Below are 14,310 nucleotides of genomic sequence, written 5' to 3'. Positions count from 1 at the left end.
AATATATTAAGATGCTATAAGGGAAAACACTTATTATAAGGTTGTCCCTGTATAATTATAGCGTTTTGGTGTGTGCTGGCAAACTCTCCCTCTGTCTCCCCAAAAGGCTAGTGGGGTCCTGTCCTCTATCAGAGCATTCCCTGTGTGTGTGCTGTGTGTCGGTACGTGTGTGTCGACATGTATGAGGACGATGTTGGTGTGGAGGCGGAGAAATTTCCTGTAATGGTGATGTCACCCCCTAGGGAGTCGACACCGGAATGGATGGCTTATTTATGGAATTACGTGATAATGTCAACACGCTGCAAGGTCGGTTGACGACGTGAGACGGCCGGCAAACCAATTAGTACCTGTCCAGGCGTCTCAAACACCGTCAGGGGCTTTAAAACGGCCATTACCTCAGTCGGTCGACACAGACACAGACACGGACACTGACTCCAGTGTCGACGGTGAAGAAACAGACGTATTTTCCAGTAGGGCCACACGTTACATGATAAGGGCAATGAAGGAGGTGTTACATATTTCTGATACTACAAGTACCACAAAAAAGGGTATTATGTGGGGTGTGAAAAAACTACCTGTAGTTTTTCCTGAATCAGATGAATTAAATATTGCTAATATCTAAGAAATGATTGGCGTTATACCCTTTCCCGCCAGAAGTTAGGGCGCGTTGGGAAACACCCCCTAGGGTGGATAAGGCATTCACACGCTTATCAAAACAAGTGGCGTTACCGTCTCCAGATACGGCCGCCCTCAAGGAACCAGCTGATAGGAGGCTGGAAAATATCCTAAAAAGTATATACACACATACTGGTGTTATACTGCGACCAGCGATAGCCTCAGCCTGGATGTGCAGTGCTGGGGTGGCTTGGTCGGTTTCCCTGACTGAAACTATTGATACCCTTGACAGGGACAGTATTTTATTGACTATAGAGCATTTAAAGGATGCATTTCTATATATGCGAGATGCACAGAGGGATATTTGCACTCTGGCATCAAGAGTAAGTGCGATGTCCATTTCTGCCAGAAGATGTTTATGGACACGACAGTGGTCAGGTGATGCGGATTCCAAACGGCACATGGAAGTATTGCCGTATAAAGGGGAGGAGTTATTTGGGGTAGGTCTATCGGACCTGGTGGCCACGGCAACAGCTGAAAAATCCACCTTTTTACCCCAAGTCACCTCTCAGCAGAAAAAGACACCGTCTTTTCAGCCTCAGTCCTTTCGTCCCCATAAGGGCAAGCGGGCAAAAGGCCAGTCATATCTGCCCAGGGGTAGAGGAAAGGAAAAAAGACTGCAGCAGGCAGCCCCTTCCCAGGAACAGAAGCCCTCCACCGCTTCTGCCAAGCCCTCAGCATGACGCTGGGGCCTTACAAGCGGACTCAGGTGCGGTGGGGGGTCGTCTCAAGAGTTTCAGCGCGCAGTGGGCTCACTCGCAAGTGGACCCCTGGATCCTACAGGTAGTATCTCAGGGGTACAGATTGGAATTCGAGACGTCGCCTCCTCGCAGGTTCCTGAGGTCTGCTTTACCAACGTCTCCCTCCGACAGGGAGGCAGTATTGGAAGCAATTCACCAGCAGGTGATAATCAAAGTACCCCTCCTACAACAAGGAAAGGGGTATTATTCCACACTATTTGTGGTACCGAAGCCAGACGGCTCGGTGAGACCTATTCTAAATCTGAAATCTTTGAACACTTACATACAAAGGTTCAAATCAAGATGGAGTCACTCAGAGCAGTGATAGCGAACCTGGAAGAGGGGACTATATGGTGTCCTTGGACATCAAGGATGCTTACTTCCATGTCCCAATTTGCCCTTCTCACCAAGGGTACCTCAGGTTCGTGGTACTGAACTGTCACTATCAGTTCAGACGCTGCCGTTTGGATTGTCCACGGCACCCCGGGTCTTTACCAAGGTAAGGGCCGAAATGATGATTCTTCTTCGAAGAAAAGACGTCTTAATTATCCCTTACTTGGATGATCTCCTGATAAGGGCAAAGTCCAAGGAACAGTTGGAGGTCGGAGTAGCACTATCTCGGGTACTGCTACAACAGCACGGGTGGATTCTAAATATTCCAAAATCGCAGCTGATCCCGACGACACGTCTGCTGTTCCTAGGGATGATTCTGGACACAGTCCAGAAAAAGGTGTTTCTCCCGGAGGAGAAAGCCAGGGAGTTATCCGAGCTAGTCAGGAACCTCCTGAAACCAGGAAAAGTGTCAGTGCATCATTGCACAAGGGTCCTGGGAAAAATGGTGGCTTCTTACGAAGCGATTCCATTCGGCAGATTTCACGCAAGAACTTTTCAGTGGGATCTGCTGGAAAAATGGTCCGGATCGCATCTTCAGATGCATCAGCGGATAACCCTGTCTCCTCTTCTGTGGTGGCTGCAGAGTGCTCATCTACTAGAGGGCCGCAGATTCGGCATTCAGGACTGGGTCCTGGTGACCACGGATGCCAGCCTGAGAGGCTGGGGAGCAGTCACACAGGGAAAAAATTTCCAGGGAGTGTGGTCAAGTCTGGAGACTTCTCTCCACATAAATATACTGGAGCTAAGGGCAATTTACAATGCTCTAAGCTTAGCAAGACCTCTGCTTCAAGGTCAGCCGGTATTGATCCAGTCGGATAACATCACGGCAGTCGCCCACGTAAACAGACAGGGCGGCACAAGAAGCAGGAGGGCAATGGCAGAAACTGCAAGGATTCTTCGCTGGGCTGAAAATCGTGTGATAGCAGTGTTCATTCCGGGAGTGGACAACTGGGAAGCAGACTTCCTCAGCAGGCACGACCTCCACCCGGGAGAGTGGGGACTTCATCTGGAAGTCTTCCACATGATTGTGAACCGTTGGGAAAGACCAAAGGTGGACATGATGGCATCCCGCCTGAACAAAAAACTGGACAGGTATTGCGCCAGGTCAAGAGACCCTCAGGCAATAGCTGTGGACGTTCTGGTAACACCGTGGGTGTACCAGTCGGTGTATGTGTTCCCTCCTCTGCTTCTCATACCCAAGGTACTGAGAATTATAAGACGTAGAGGAGTAAGAACTATACTCGTGGCTCCGGATTGGCCAAGAAGGACTTGGTACCCGGAACTTCAAGAGATGCTCACAGAGGACCCATGGCCTCTGCCGCTAAGAAGGGATTTGCTTCAGCAAGTACCATGTCTGTTCCAAGACTTACCGCGGCTGCGTTTGACGGCATGGCGGTTGAACGCCGGATCCTAAGGGAAAAAGGCATTCCGGAAGAGGTCATCCCTACCCTGGTCAAAGCCAGGAAGGAGGTGACCGCACAACATTATCACCACAGGTGGCGAAAATATGTTGCGTGGTGTGAGGCCAGGAAGGCCCCCACGAAGAAATTTCAACTCGGTCGATTCCTGCATTTCCTGCAAACAGGAGTGTCTATGGGCCTAAAATTGGGGTCCATTAAGGTTCAAATTTCGGCCCTGTCGTTTTTCTTCCAGAAAGAATTGGCTTCAGTTCCTGAAGTCCAGACGTTTGTCAAGGGAGTACTGCATATACAACCCCCTTTTGTGCCTCCAGTGGCACCGTGGGATCTCAACGTAGTTCTGGGATTCCTCAAATCACATTGGTTTGAACCGCTCAAATCTGTGGATTGGAAATATCTCACATGGAAAGTGACCATGCGGTTGGCCCTGGCCTCGGCCAGGCGAGTGTCAGAATTGGCGGCTTTGTCTCACAAAAGCCCATATCTCTTTTTCCATTCGGACAGGGCAGAACTGCGGACTCGTCCCCAGTTTTTCTCTAAGGTGGTGTCAGCGTTTCACCTGAACCAGCCTATTGTGGTACCTGCGGCTAATAGGGACTTGGAGGACTCCAAGTTGCTAGATGTTGTCAGGGCCCTGAAAATATATGTTTCCAGGACGGCTGGAGTCAGGAAAACTGACTCGCTGTTTATCCTGTATGCACCCAACAAACTGGGTGCTCCTGCTTCTAAGCAGACGATTGCTCGTTGGATTTGTAGTACAATTCAGCTTGCACATTCTGTGGCAGGCCTGCCACAGCCAAAATCGGTAATTGCCCATTCCACAAGCAAGGTGGGCTCATCTTGGGCGACTGCCCAAGGGGTCTCGGCTTTACAACTTTGCCGAGCTGCTACTTGGTCAGGGGCAAACACGTTTGCAAAATTCTACAAATTTGATACCCTGGCTGAGGAGGACCTGGAGTTCTCTCATTCGGTGTTGCAGAGTTATCCGCACTCTCCCGCCCGTTTGGGAGCTTTGGTATAATCCCCATGGTCCTTACGGAGTCCCCAGCATCCACTTAGGACGTCAGAGAAAATAAGAATTTACTTACCGATAATTCTATTTCTCGTAGTCCGTAGTGGATGCTGGGCGCCCATCCCAAGTGCGGATTGTCTGCAATACTTGTACATAGTTATTGTTACAAAAATCGGGTTATTATTGTTGTGAGCCATCTTTTCAGAGGCTCCGCTGTTATAATGCTGTTAACTGGGTTCAGATCACAGGTTGTACAGTGTGATTGGTGTGGCTGGTATGAGTCTTACCCGGGATTCAAGATCCTTCCTTATTGTGTACGCTCGTCCGGGCACAGTATCCTAACTGAGGCTTGGAGGAGGGTCATAGGGGGAGGAGCCAGTGCACACCACCTGATCCTAAAGCTTTTACTTTTGTGCCCTGTCTCCTGCGGAGCCGCTATTCCCCATGGTCCTTACGGAGTCCCCAGCATCCACTACGGACTACGAGAAATAGAATTATCGGTAAGTAAATTCTTATTTTTGAGCAGTTTCAGAGTAGCTCCAGACCTACTCAGCGCTTGCGATCACTTCAGACTATTCAGTTCCTGTTTTGACGTCACAAACACTCCCTGCCTGTGTTTTTCCAGGCACGCCTGCGTTTTTACGATCACTCCCTGAAAACGGTCAGTTGACACCCAGAAACGCCCACTATATGTCAATCACTCTGCGGTCAGCAGTGCAACTGAAATGCTTCGCTAGACCTTATGTGAAACTGCATCGGCCGTTGTGAAAGAATTTCGTGCGTGCGCATTGCGCCGCATATGGATGCGCAGAAGTGCCGATTTTTTTGCCTGAACGTTGCCCTGCGACCGAAAACAGCTAGCGAACAACTCGGAATGACCACCATTATACACTCACATATTCACCGCTGCTGACCAGGTCCCATTGCTGGAGGAGAAGATACCGGTGAGTAATTACGGCTAATTAAGCTAATTGGAAACTTCCAATTGTTTAATTAGTCCGTAAGGGGGTTGCCAGAGCAAGTCCAGGGATTTTTCCTAAAATGAACAATTTTAGGAAAAATCAGACTTGCGTGAAAAAATACAAAATCACTGCATCTCATTTTCAGTCTTGTAATTAATAGGGAAAAAAAGTTTATTTTTAATTTCCCGCCATCAGTTGAATTTGCCGCACTGCCTTTAATAACCATTTTTCTAAAATTACAGATAGTGGACAAACACTAGAATCTGCAGAAGAGCTGTGCCCTGTATGTATAAACTCATACATTGGAATAGGTCTCATTCTATATTTAGGATAACAAGAAGTTGTTATTACAAGTGCATTACCTGTACTAAGCTTAATATAAGTGCTGGTTACAACTTTTTCCCCCACATACTTTTCTCTTTCAAAGAGTCAGATCAAAATCATTCGATGGAGTGTAAAAATAAGTCACGGTGACCTTTAAATATAAACGGCCTATGATGAGGTTGGCAAGGAAAGAGGGCAATTTCATGTCTATTAAAGTTTTGCATTTCTGTAGACTGGCAAATCACTTCCGTAATAAATTGTTACATTTACAGTTCTTTGTAGCAGATTTGGGAACAGTCCGAAACACGTGTAGTATTCTTCCAGAACATACATGTTTCTAATGTGCTTTAATAAATGTTTTTATATTCTGACCCATTTTTTATTTTAGATTATTTAAAAAAATTTATTAGTCTACAAAGTTTTAATGGATTTCTTAATCTTGGTGTCAAATTGGTTAAAACTATCACTTTATGAATAATTTTGAAATTGTTATTAAATGTATTTCTTTTTACTGTGGTAAAATAGCATCCCGCAATTGCCGTGGAATTTGAAGATGACCTGGTTGATATACATACTTACTAAAGTTACTTAGGGTCATTCTAGTACATTTAAGTCTTTTGGCAGGGAGATCTGAGGGTGAAAGCATATTGATTTCATGAAAGAAAGATCAGTGCATTCTCTTCTCTCACTTTAATACAGTGTAGTTGATGGTCTAGCTAATCTTTTCCTCTCATATGAACTCCTAGATTGCCGTCTGTTTCCAAACTGAATGGCAGTGTTGTCACTGAAGGTGAAAGAGAAGACTCCGAGAGATTCTTCCTCCGTTACTATATGAATTTCCCAAAGGAAGATGTTCCATTAAGGTGAGACCGTAGACAAAAGGGGATGAAAAGAAAGGAGTAACAGGAAGGGCTGATGCCCAGACACAATTTACCGTCTTGTGGAAAAGTCTAAAGAGTATACAAACAAATCTCATATTTACAATGGAAGCTGTTGTGCTCACTTTATAACAAACTTTTTAAGAAAAAAAAGCTTTTAATTTAATCTGCTCTTTCTTGAAATGGACTACTAGAAATGTAACGAATTGCACTATTGGTGCTGCCTTTCTCACCCCCGAGCTGAGCCTAATTTGACTTTTTTTTGGGGGGGGATGGTCATATTCCAATATATATAGGTGACTAGCTGTTGTTTTTCTTTCTTCTGTTCCCCATCTATTTCCTCCTTCCTGTTATTGCTTTCTCCCGATGACCCTCTCTTTCTCTGCCTTTTTTTTTCTCTCCCGCTACTCTCTTGCTTCCTATGTCTCTTCAGCCCTCCTCTTTTTTCCTCTGGTCACTGTCCTGCTTCTCTGTTTCTGCATCTCTGTTTCTCTCCTGTGTGTCTGTTTCTACATCTCTGTTGCTCTCCTGTGTCTCTGTTTCTGCATGTGTTTCTCTCCTGTGTCTCTGTTTCTGCATCTATTTCTCTCCTGTGTTTCTGTTTCTGCATCTCTGTTTCTCTCCTGTGTGTCTGTTTCTACATCTCTGTTGCTCTCCTGTGTCTCTGTTTCTGCATCTATTTCTCTCCTGTGTCTCTGTTTCTGCATCTGTTTCTCTCATACCCTTCTGTGTCTGCATCTCTGCTTCTCTCATATCCCTTGTTTCTTCATCTGTTTCTCTCATGTACTACTGTTTCTGCATCTCATTCTCTCATGCTCCTCTGTTTCTGCATCTTTGCTTCTCTCATATCCCTCTGTTTCTGCTTCTCTCCTGTCTACCTGATTCTGCTTCTCTGTGTTTCTCTACTGCTCCTCTGTTTCTGCTTCTCTCATACCCCTTTGTTTCTGCATCTCTGCTTCTCTCATACCTCTTTGTTTCTGCATCTCTGCTTCTCTCATACCTCTTTGTTTCTGCATCTCTGCTTAACTCATAACCCCTTGTTCCTGCATCTCTGCTTAACTCATAACCCCTTGTTCCTGCATCTTTGCTTCTCTCATGCTCCTCTGTTTCTGCTTCTCTCATACCCCTTTGTTTCTGTGTCTTTGCTTCTCTCATGCTCCTCTGTTTCTGCTTCTCTCATACCCCTTTGTTTCTGTGTCTTTGCTTCTCTCATGCTCCTCTGTTTCTGCTTCTCTCATACCCCTTTGTTTCTGTGTCTCTGCTTCTCTCATACCCCTTTGTTTCTGTGTCTCTGCTTCTCTCATACCTCTTTGTTTCTCTGACGTCCTAGTGGATGCTGGGAACTCCGTAAGGACCATGGGGAATAGACGGGCTCCGCAGGAGACTGGGCACTCTAAAAGAAAGATTAGGTACTATCTGGTGTGCACTGGCTCCTCCCACTATGACCCTCCTCCAGACCTCAGTTAGATTTCTGTGCCCGGCCGAGCTGGATGCACACTAGGGGCTCTCCTGAGCTCCTAGAAAGAAAGTTTATTTTAGGTTTTTTATTTTACAGTGAGACCTGCTGGCAACAGGCTCACTGCATCGAGGGACTAAGGGGAGAAGAAGCAAACCTACCTGCTTGCAGCTAGCTTGGGCTTCTTAGGCTACTGGACACCATTAGCTCCAGAGGGATCGACCGCATGGAACTGGCCTTGGTGTTCGTTCCCGGAGCCGCGCCGCCGTCCCCCTTACAGAGCCAGAAGCAAGAAGAGGTCCGGAAAATCGGCGGCAGAAGACTTCGGTCTTCACCAAGGTAGCGCACAGCACTGCAGCTGTGCGCCATTGCTCCTCATGCACACTTCACACTCCGGTCACTGAGGGTGCAGGGCGCTGGGGGGGGCGCCCTGAGGGCAATATATGACACCTTGGCTGGCAAATCTACATCATATATAGTCCTAGAGGCTATATAGATGTAAAATTACCCCTGCCAGTATTCCAGAAAAAGCGGGAGAAAGTCAGTTGAAAAAGGGGCGGGGCTTCTCCCTCAGCACACTGGCGCCATTTTCTCTTCACAGTGCAGCTGGAAGACAGCTCCCCAGGCTCTCCCTGTAGTTTTCAGGCTCAAAGGGTTAAAAAGAGAGGGGGGGGGCACAAAATTTAGGCGCAATATTGTATATACAAGCAGCTATTGGGAAAAATTCACTCAATATAGTGTTAATCCCAAAATTATATAGCGCTCTGGTGTGTGCTGGCATACTCTCTCTCTGTCTCCCCAAAGGGCTGTGTGGGGTCCTGTCCTCAGTCAGAGCATTCCCTGTGTGTGTGTGCGGTGTGTCGGTACGGCTGTGTCGACACGTTTGATGAGGAGGCTTATGTGATGGCAGAGCAGATGCCGATAAATGTGATGTCGCCCCCTGTGGGGCCGACACCAGAGTGGATGGATAGGTGGAAGGTATAAACCGACAGTGTCAACTCCTTACATAAAAGGCTGGATGACGTAACAGCTGTGGGACAGCCGGCTTCTCAGCCCGCGCCTGCCCAGGCGTCTCAAAGGCAATCAGGGGCTCAAAAACGCCCGCTCCCTCAGATGGCAGACACAGATGTCGGCACGGAGTCTGACTCCAGTGTCGACGAGGTTGAGACATATACACAATCCACTAGGAACATCCGTTACATGATCCCGGCAATAAAAAATGTGTTACACATTTCTGACATTAACCCAAGTACCACTAAAAAAGGGTTTTATGTTTGGGGAGAAAAAGCAGGCAGTGTTTTGTTCCCCCATCAAATGAGTGAATGAAGTGTGAAAAAGCGTGGGTTCCCCCGATAAGAAACTGGTCATTTCTAAAAAGTTACTGATGGCGTACCCTTTCCCGCCAGAGGATAAGTTACGCTGGGAGATATCCCCTAGGGTGGATAAGGCGCTCACACGTTTGTCAAAAAAGGTGGCACTGCCGTCTTAGGATACGGCCACTTTGAAGGTACCTGCTGATAAAAAGCAGGAGGCTATCCTGAAGTCTGTATTTACACACTCAGGTACTAGACTGAGACCTGCAGATAGTGCTGCTGCAGCGTGGTCTGTAACCCTGTCAAACAGGGATACTATTTTGCGAACATAAGACGTCGTCTTATATATGAGGGATGCACAGAGGGATATTTTGCCGGCTGGCATCCAGAATTAATGCAATGTCCATTCTGTCAGGAGGGTATTAGAGACCCGACACTGGACAGGTGATGCTGACTTTAAAAGGCACAGGTGATGCTGACTTTAAAAGGCACATAGAGCCTTATAAGGGTGAGGAATTGTTTGGGGATGGTCTCTGGGACCTCGTATCCACAGCAACAGCTGGGAAGAAAATTTTTTACCTCAGGTTTCCTCACAGCCTAAGAAAGCACTGTATTATCAGGTACAGTCCTTTCGGCTTCAGAAAAGCAAGCGGGTCAAAGGCGCTTCCTTTCTGCACAGAGACGAGGGAAGAGGGAAAAAGCTGCACCAGTCAGCCAGTTCCCAGAATCAAAATTCTTCCTCCGCTTCCTCTGAGTCCACCGCATGACGCGGGGGCTCCACAGGCGTAGCCAGGTACGGTGGGGGGCCGCCTCAAAAATTTCAGCGATCAGTGGGCTCGCTCACAGGTGGATCCCTGGATCCTTCAAGTAGTATCTCAGGGGTACAAGCTGGAATTCGAGGCGTCTCCCCCCCCCGCCGTTTCCTCAAATCTGCCTTGCCGACAACTCCCTCAGGCAGGGAGGCTGTGCTAGAGGCAATTCACAAGCTGTATTCCCAGCAGGTGATAGTCAAGGTGCCCCTACTTCAACAAGGACGGGGTTACTATTCCACACTGTTTGTGGTACCGAAACCGGACGGTTCGGTGAGACCCATTTTAAATTTGAAATCCTTGAACACATACATAAAAAAATTCAAGATGGAATCGCTCAGGGCGGTTATTGCAAGCCTGGAGGAGGGGGATTACATGGTATCCCTGGACATCAAGGATGATTACCTACATGTCCCCATTTACCATCCTCACCAGGAGTACCTCAGATTTGTGGTACAGGATTGCCATTACCAATTCCAAACACTGCCGTTTGGACTGTCCACGGCACCGAGGGTCTTTACCAAGGTAATGGCAGAAATGATGATACTCCTTCGAAAAAAGGGAGTTTTAATTATCCCGTAATTGGACGATCTCCTTATAAAGGCGAGGTCCAAGGAGCAGTTGTTGGTCGGAGTAGCACTATCTCGGGAGGTGCTACAACAGCACGGATGGATTCTATACATTCCAAAGTCACAGCTGGTTCCTACCACACGCCTACTGTTCCTGGGGATGGTTCTGGACACAGAACAGAAAAAAGTGTTTCTCCAGCAGGAGAAAGCCAAGGAGCTGTCATCTCTAGTCAGAGACCTCCTGAAACCAAAACAGGTATCGGTGCATCACTGCACACGAGTCCTGGGAAAAATGGTAGTTTCTTACGAAGCAAAATTCCATTCGGCAGGTTCCATGCAAGAACCTTTCAGTGGGACCTCTTGGATAAGTGGTCGGGATCGCATCTTCAGATGCATCGGCTGATAACCCTGTCTCCAAGGACCAGGGTATCTCTACTGTGGTGGCTGCAGAGTGCTCATCTTCAAGAGGGCCGCAGATTCGGCATACAGGACTGGGTCCTGGTAACCACGGATGCCAGCCTTCGAGGCTGGGGGGCAGTCACACAGGGAAGAAATTTTCAAGGACTTTGGTCAAGTCAGGAGTCGTCCCTACACATAAATATTCTGGAACTGAGGGCCATTTACAATGCCCTAAGTCTGGCAAGGCCTCTGCTTCAAAACCAGCCGGTACTGATCCAATCAGACAACATCACGGCAGTCGCCCATGTAAACCGACAGGGCGGCACAAGAAGCAGGATGGCGATGGCAAAAGCCACAAGGATTCTCCGATGGGCGGAAAATCACGTCTTAGCACTGTCAGCAGTGTTCATTCCGGGAGTGGACAACTGGGAAGCAGACTTCCTCAGCAGACACGACCTACACCCGGGAGAGTGGGGACTTCATCCAGAAGTCTTCCAACTGTTGGTAAAACGTTGGGAAAGGCCACAGGTGGACATGATGGCGTCCCGCCTAAACAAAAAACTAGATATTGCGCCAGGTCAAGGGACCCTCAGGCAATAGCTGTGGACGCTCTAGTGACACCGTGGGTGTACCAGTCGGTTTATGTATTCCCTCCTCTGCCTCTCATACCAAAGGTACTGAGAATAATAAGAAAACGAGGAGTAAGAACGATACTCGTGGTTCCGGATGGGCCAAGAAGAGCTTGGTACACAGAACTTCAAGAAATGATATCAGAGGACCCATGGCCTCTACCGCTCAGACAGGATCTGCTACAGCAGGGGCCCTGTCTGTTCCAAGACTTACCGTGGCTGCGTTTGACGGCATGGCGGTTGAATTCCGGATCCTAAAGGAAAAGGGCATTCCGGAAGAAGTCATTCCTACGCTGATAAAAGCCAGGAAAGAAGTAACCGCAAACCATTATCACCGTATTTGGCGAAAATATGTTGCGTGGTGTGAGGCCAGGAAGACAGAGGAATTTCAGCTGGGTCGTTTTCTGCACTTCCTACAGTCAGGGGTGACTATGGGCCTAAAACTGGGTTCCATTAAGGTCCAGATTTCGGCTCTGTCGATTTTCTTCCAGAAAGAACTGGCTTCACTGCCTGGAGTTCAGACATTTGTAAAGGGAGTGCTACATATTCAGCCCCCTTTTGTGCCTCCTGTGGCACCTTGGGATCTCAACGTGGTGTTGAGTTTCTTAAAATCACATTGGTTTGAGCCACTTAAAACTGTGGATTTGAAATATCTCACGTGGAAAGTGGTCATGTTATTGGCCTTGGCTTCGGCCAGGCGTGTGTCAGAATTGGCGGCTTTGTCATGTAAAAGCCCTTATCTGATTTTCCATATGGATAGGGCAGAATTGAGGACTCGTCCCCAGTTTCTCCCTAAGGTGGTATCAGCTTTTCACTTGAACCAACCTATTGTAGTGCCTGCGGCTACTAGGGACTTGGAAGATTCCAAGTTACTGGACGTAGTCAGGGCCTTAAAAATTTATATTTCCAGGACGGCTGGAGTCAGGAAAACTGACTCGCTTTTTATCCTGTAGGCACCCAACAAAATAGGTGCTCCTGCTTCTAAGCAGACTATTGCTCGCTGAATTTGTAGCACAATTCAGCTGGAGCATTCTGCGGCTGGATTGCCGCATCCTAAATTAGTAAAAGCCCATTCCACGAGGAAAGTGGGCTCATCTTGGGCGGCTGCCCGAGGGGTCTCGGCTTTACAATTTTGCCGAGCTGCAACTTGGTCAGGGGCAAACACGTTTGCTAAATTCTACAAAATTGATACCCAGGCTGAGGAGGACCTTGAGTTCTCTCATTCGGTGCTGCAGAGTCATCCGCACTCTCCCGCCCGTTTGGGAGCTTTGGTATAATCCCCATGGTCCTTACGGAGTTCCCAGCATCCACTAGGACGTCAGAGAAAATAAGATTTTACTCACCGGTAAATCTATTTCTCGTAGTCCGTAGTGGATGCTGGGCGCCCATCCCAAGTGCGGATTGTCTGCAATACTTGTATGTAGTTATTATCTAACTAAGGGTTATTGTAGAGCCATCTGTTGAGAGGCTCAGTTATATTTCATACTGTTAACTGGGTATAGTATCACAAGTTATACGGTGTGATTGGTGTGGCTGGTATGAGTCTTACCCGGGATTCAAAATCCTTCCTTATTGTGTCAGCTCTTCCGGGCACAGTATCCTAACTGAGGTCTGGAGGAGGGTCATAGTGGGAGGAGCCAGTGCACACCAGATAGTACCTAATCTTTCTTTTAGAGTGCCCAGTCTCCTGTGGAGCCCGTCTATTCCCCATGGTCCTTACGGAGTTCCCAGCATCCACTACGGACTACGAGAAATAGATTTACCGGTGAGTAAAATCTTATTTTCTGCATCTCTGCTTAACTCATAACCCCTTGTTTCTGCATCTCTGCTTAACTCATAACCCCTTGTTCCTGCATCTTTGCTTCTCTCATGCTCCTCTGTTTCTGCTTCTCTCATACCCCTTTGTTTCTGTGTCTTTGCTTCTCTCATGCTCCTCTGTTTCTGCTTCTCTCATACCCCTTTGTTTCTGTGTCTTTGCTTCTCTCATGCTCCTCTGTTTCTGCTTCTCTCATACCCCTTTGTTTCTGTGTCTCTGCTTCTCTCATACCCCTTTGTTTCTGTGTCTCTGCTTCTCTCATACCTCTTTGTTTCTGCATCTCTGCTTAACTCTTAACCCCTTGTTCCTGCATCTCTGCTTAACTCATAACCCCTTGTTCCTGCATCTTTGCTTCTCTCATGGTCCTCTGTTTCTGCTTCTCTCATACCCCTTTGTTTCTGTGTCTCTGCTTCTCTCATACCCCTTTGTTTCTGTGTCTCTGCTTCTCTCATGCTCCTCTGTTTCTACTTCTCTCTTACCCCTTTGTTTCTGCGTCTCTGCTTCTCTCATGTTACTCTCTCTGCTTCTCTCATACCCCTTTGTTTCTGCATCTCTGCTTTTCTCATACCTGTTTCTACGTCTCTGCTTCTCTCATGCCTCTCTGTTTCTGCGTCTCTGCTTCTCTCATACCCATTTGTTTCTGCATCTCTGCTTTTCTCATACCTGTTTCTACGTCTCTACTTCTCTCATGCCTCTCTGTTTCTGCATCTCTGCTTCTCTCATACCCATTTGTTTCTGCATCTCTGCTTTTCTCATACTCCTCTGTTTCTGCTTCTCTGCTTCTTTCATACCCCTCTGTTTCTACGTCTCTACTTCTCTCATGCCTCTCTGTTTCTGCATCTCTGCTTCTCTCATACCCCTCTGTTTCTGCTTCTCTGCTTCTTTCATACCCCTCTGTTTCTACGTCTCTACTTCTC

The 14,310-nt window shown here is 47.5% G+C and overlaps 1 protein-coding gene across 3 annotated transcripts in view; it reads left to right on the top strand.

The window, feature by feature from the left end:
* The window catches only part of TBCEL (tubulin folding cofactor E like), a 96,295-nt gene that overhangs the window by 63,429 nt on the left and 18,556 nt on the right, over positions 1-14,310 (top strand). For all 3 annotated transcript variants that reach the window (XM_063943498.1, XM_063943499.1, XM_063943497.1), the window contains exon 7: positions 6,271-6,387. In XM_063943498.1, coding sequence (XP_063799568.1) covers positions 6,271-6,387 — 117 coding nt within the window. The remainder of the gene's footprint in view (positions 1-6,270; positions 6,388-14,310) is intronic.

Source organism: Pseudophryne corroboree, chromosome 10 (assembly GCF_028390025.1).
Source record: "Pseudophryne corroboree isolate aPseCor3 chromosome 10, aPseCor3.hap2, whole genome shotgun sequence".
In the NCBI taxonomy this organism is placed as follows: Eukaryota; Metazoa; Chordata; class Amphibia; order Anura; family Myobatrachidae; genus Pseudophryne; species Pseudophryne corroboree.
The sequence above is the reverse complement of the archived record's forward strand: the minus strand, read 5'-3'. Positions and strand labels throughout refer to the sequence as shown.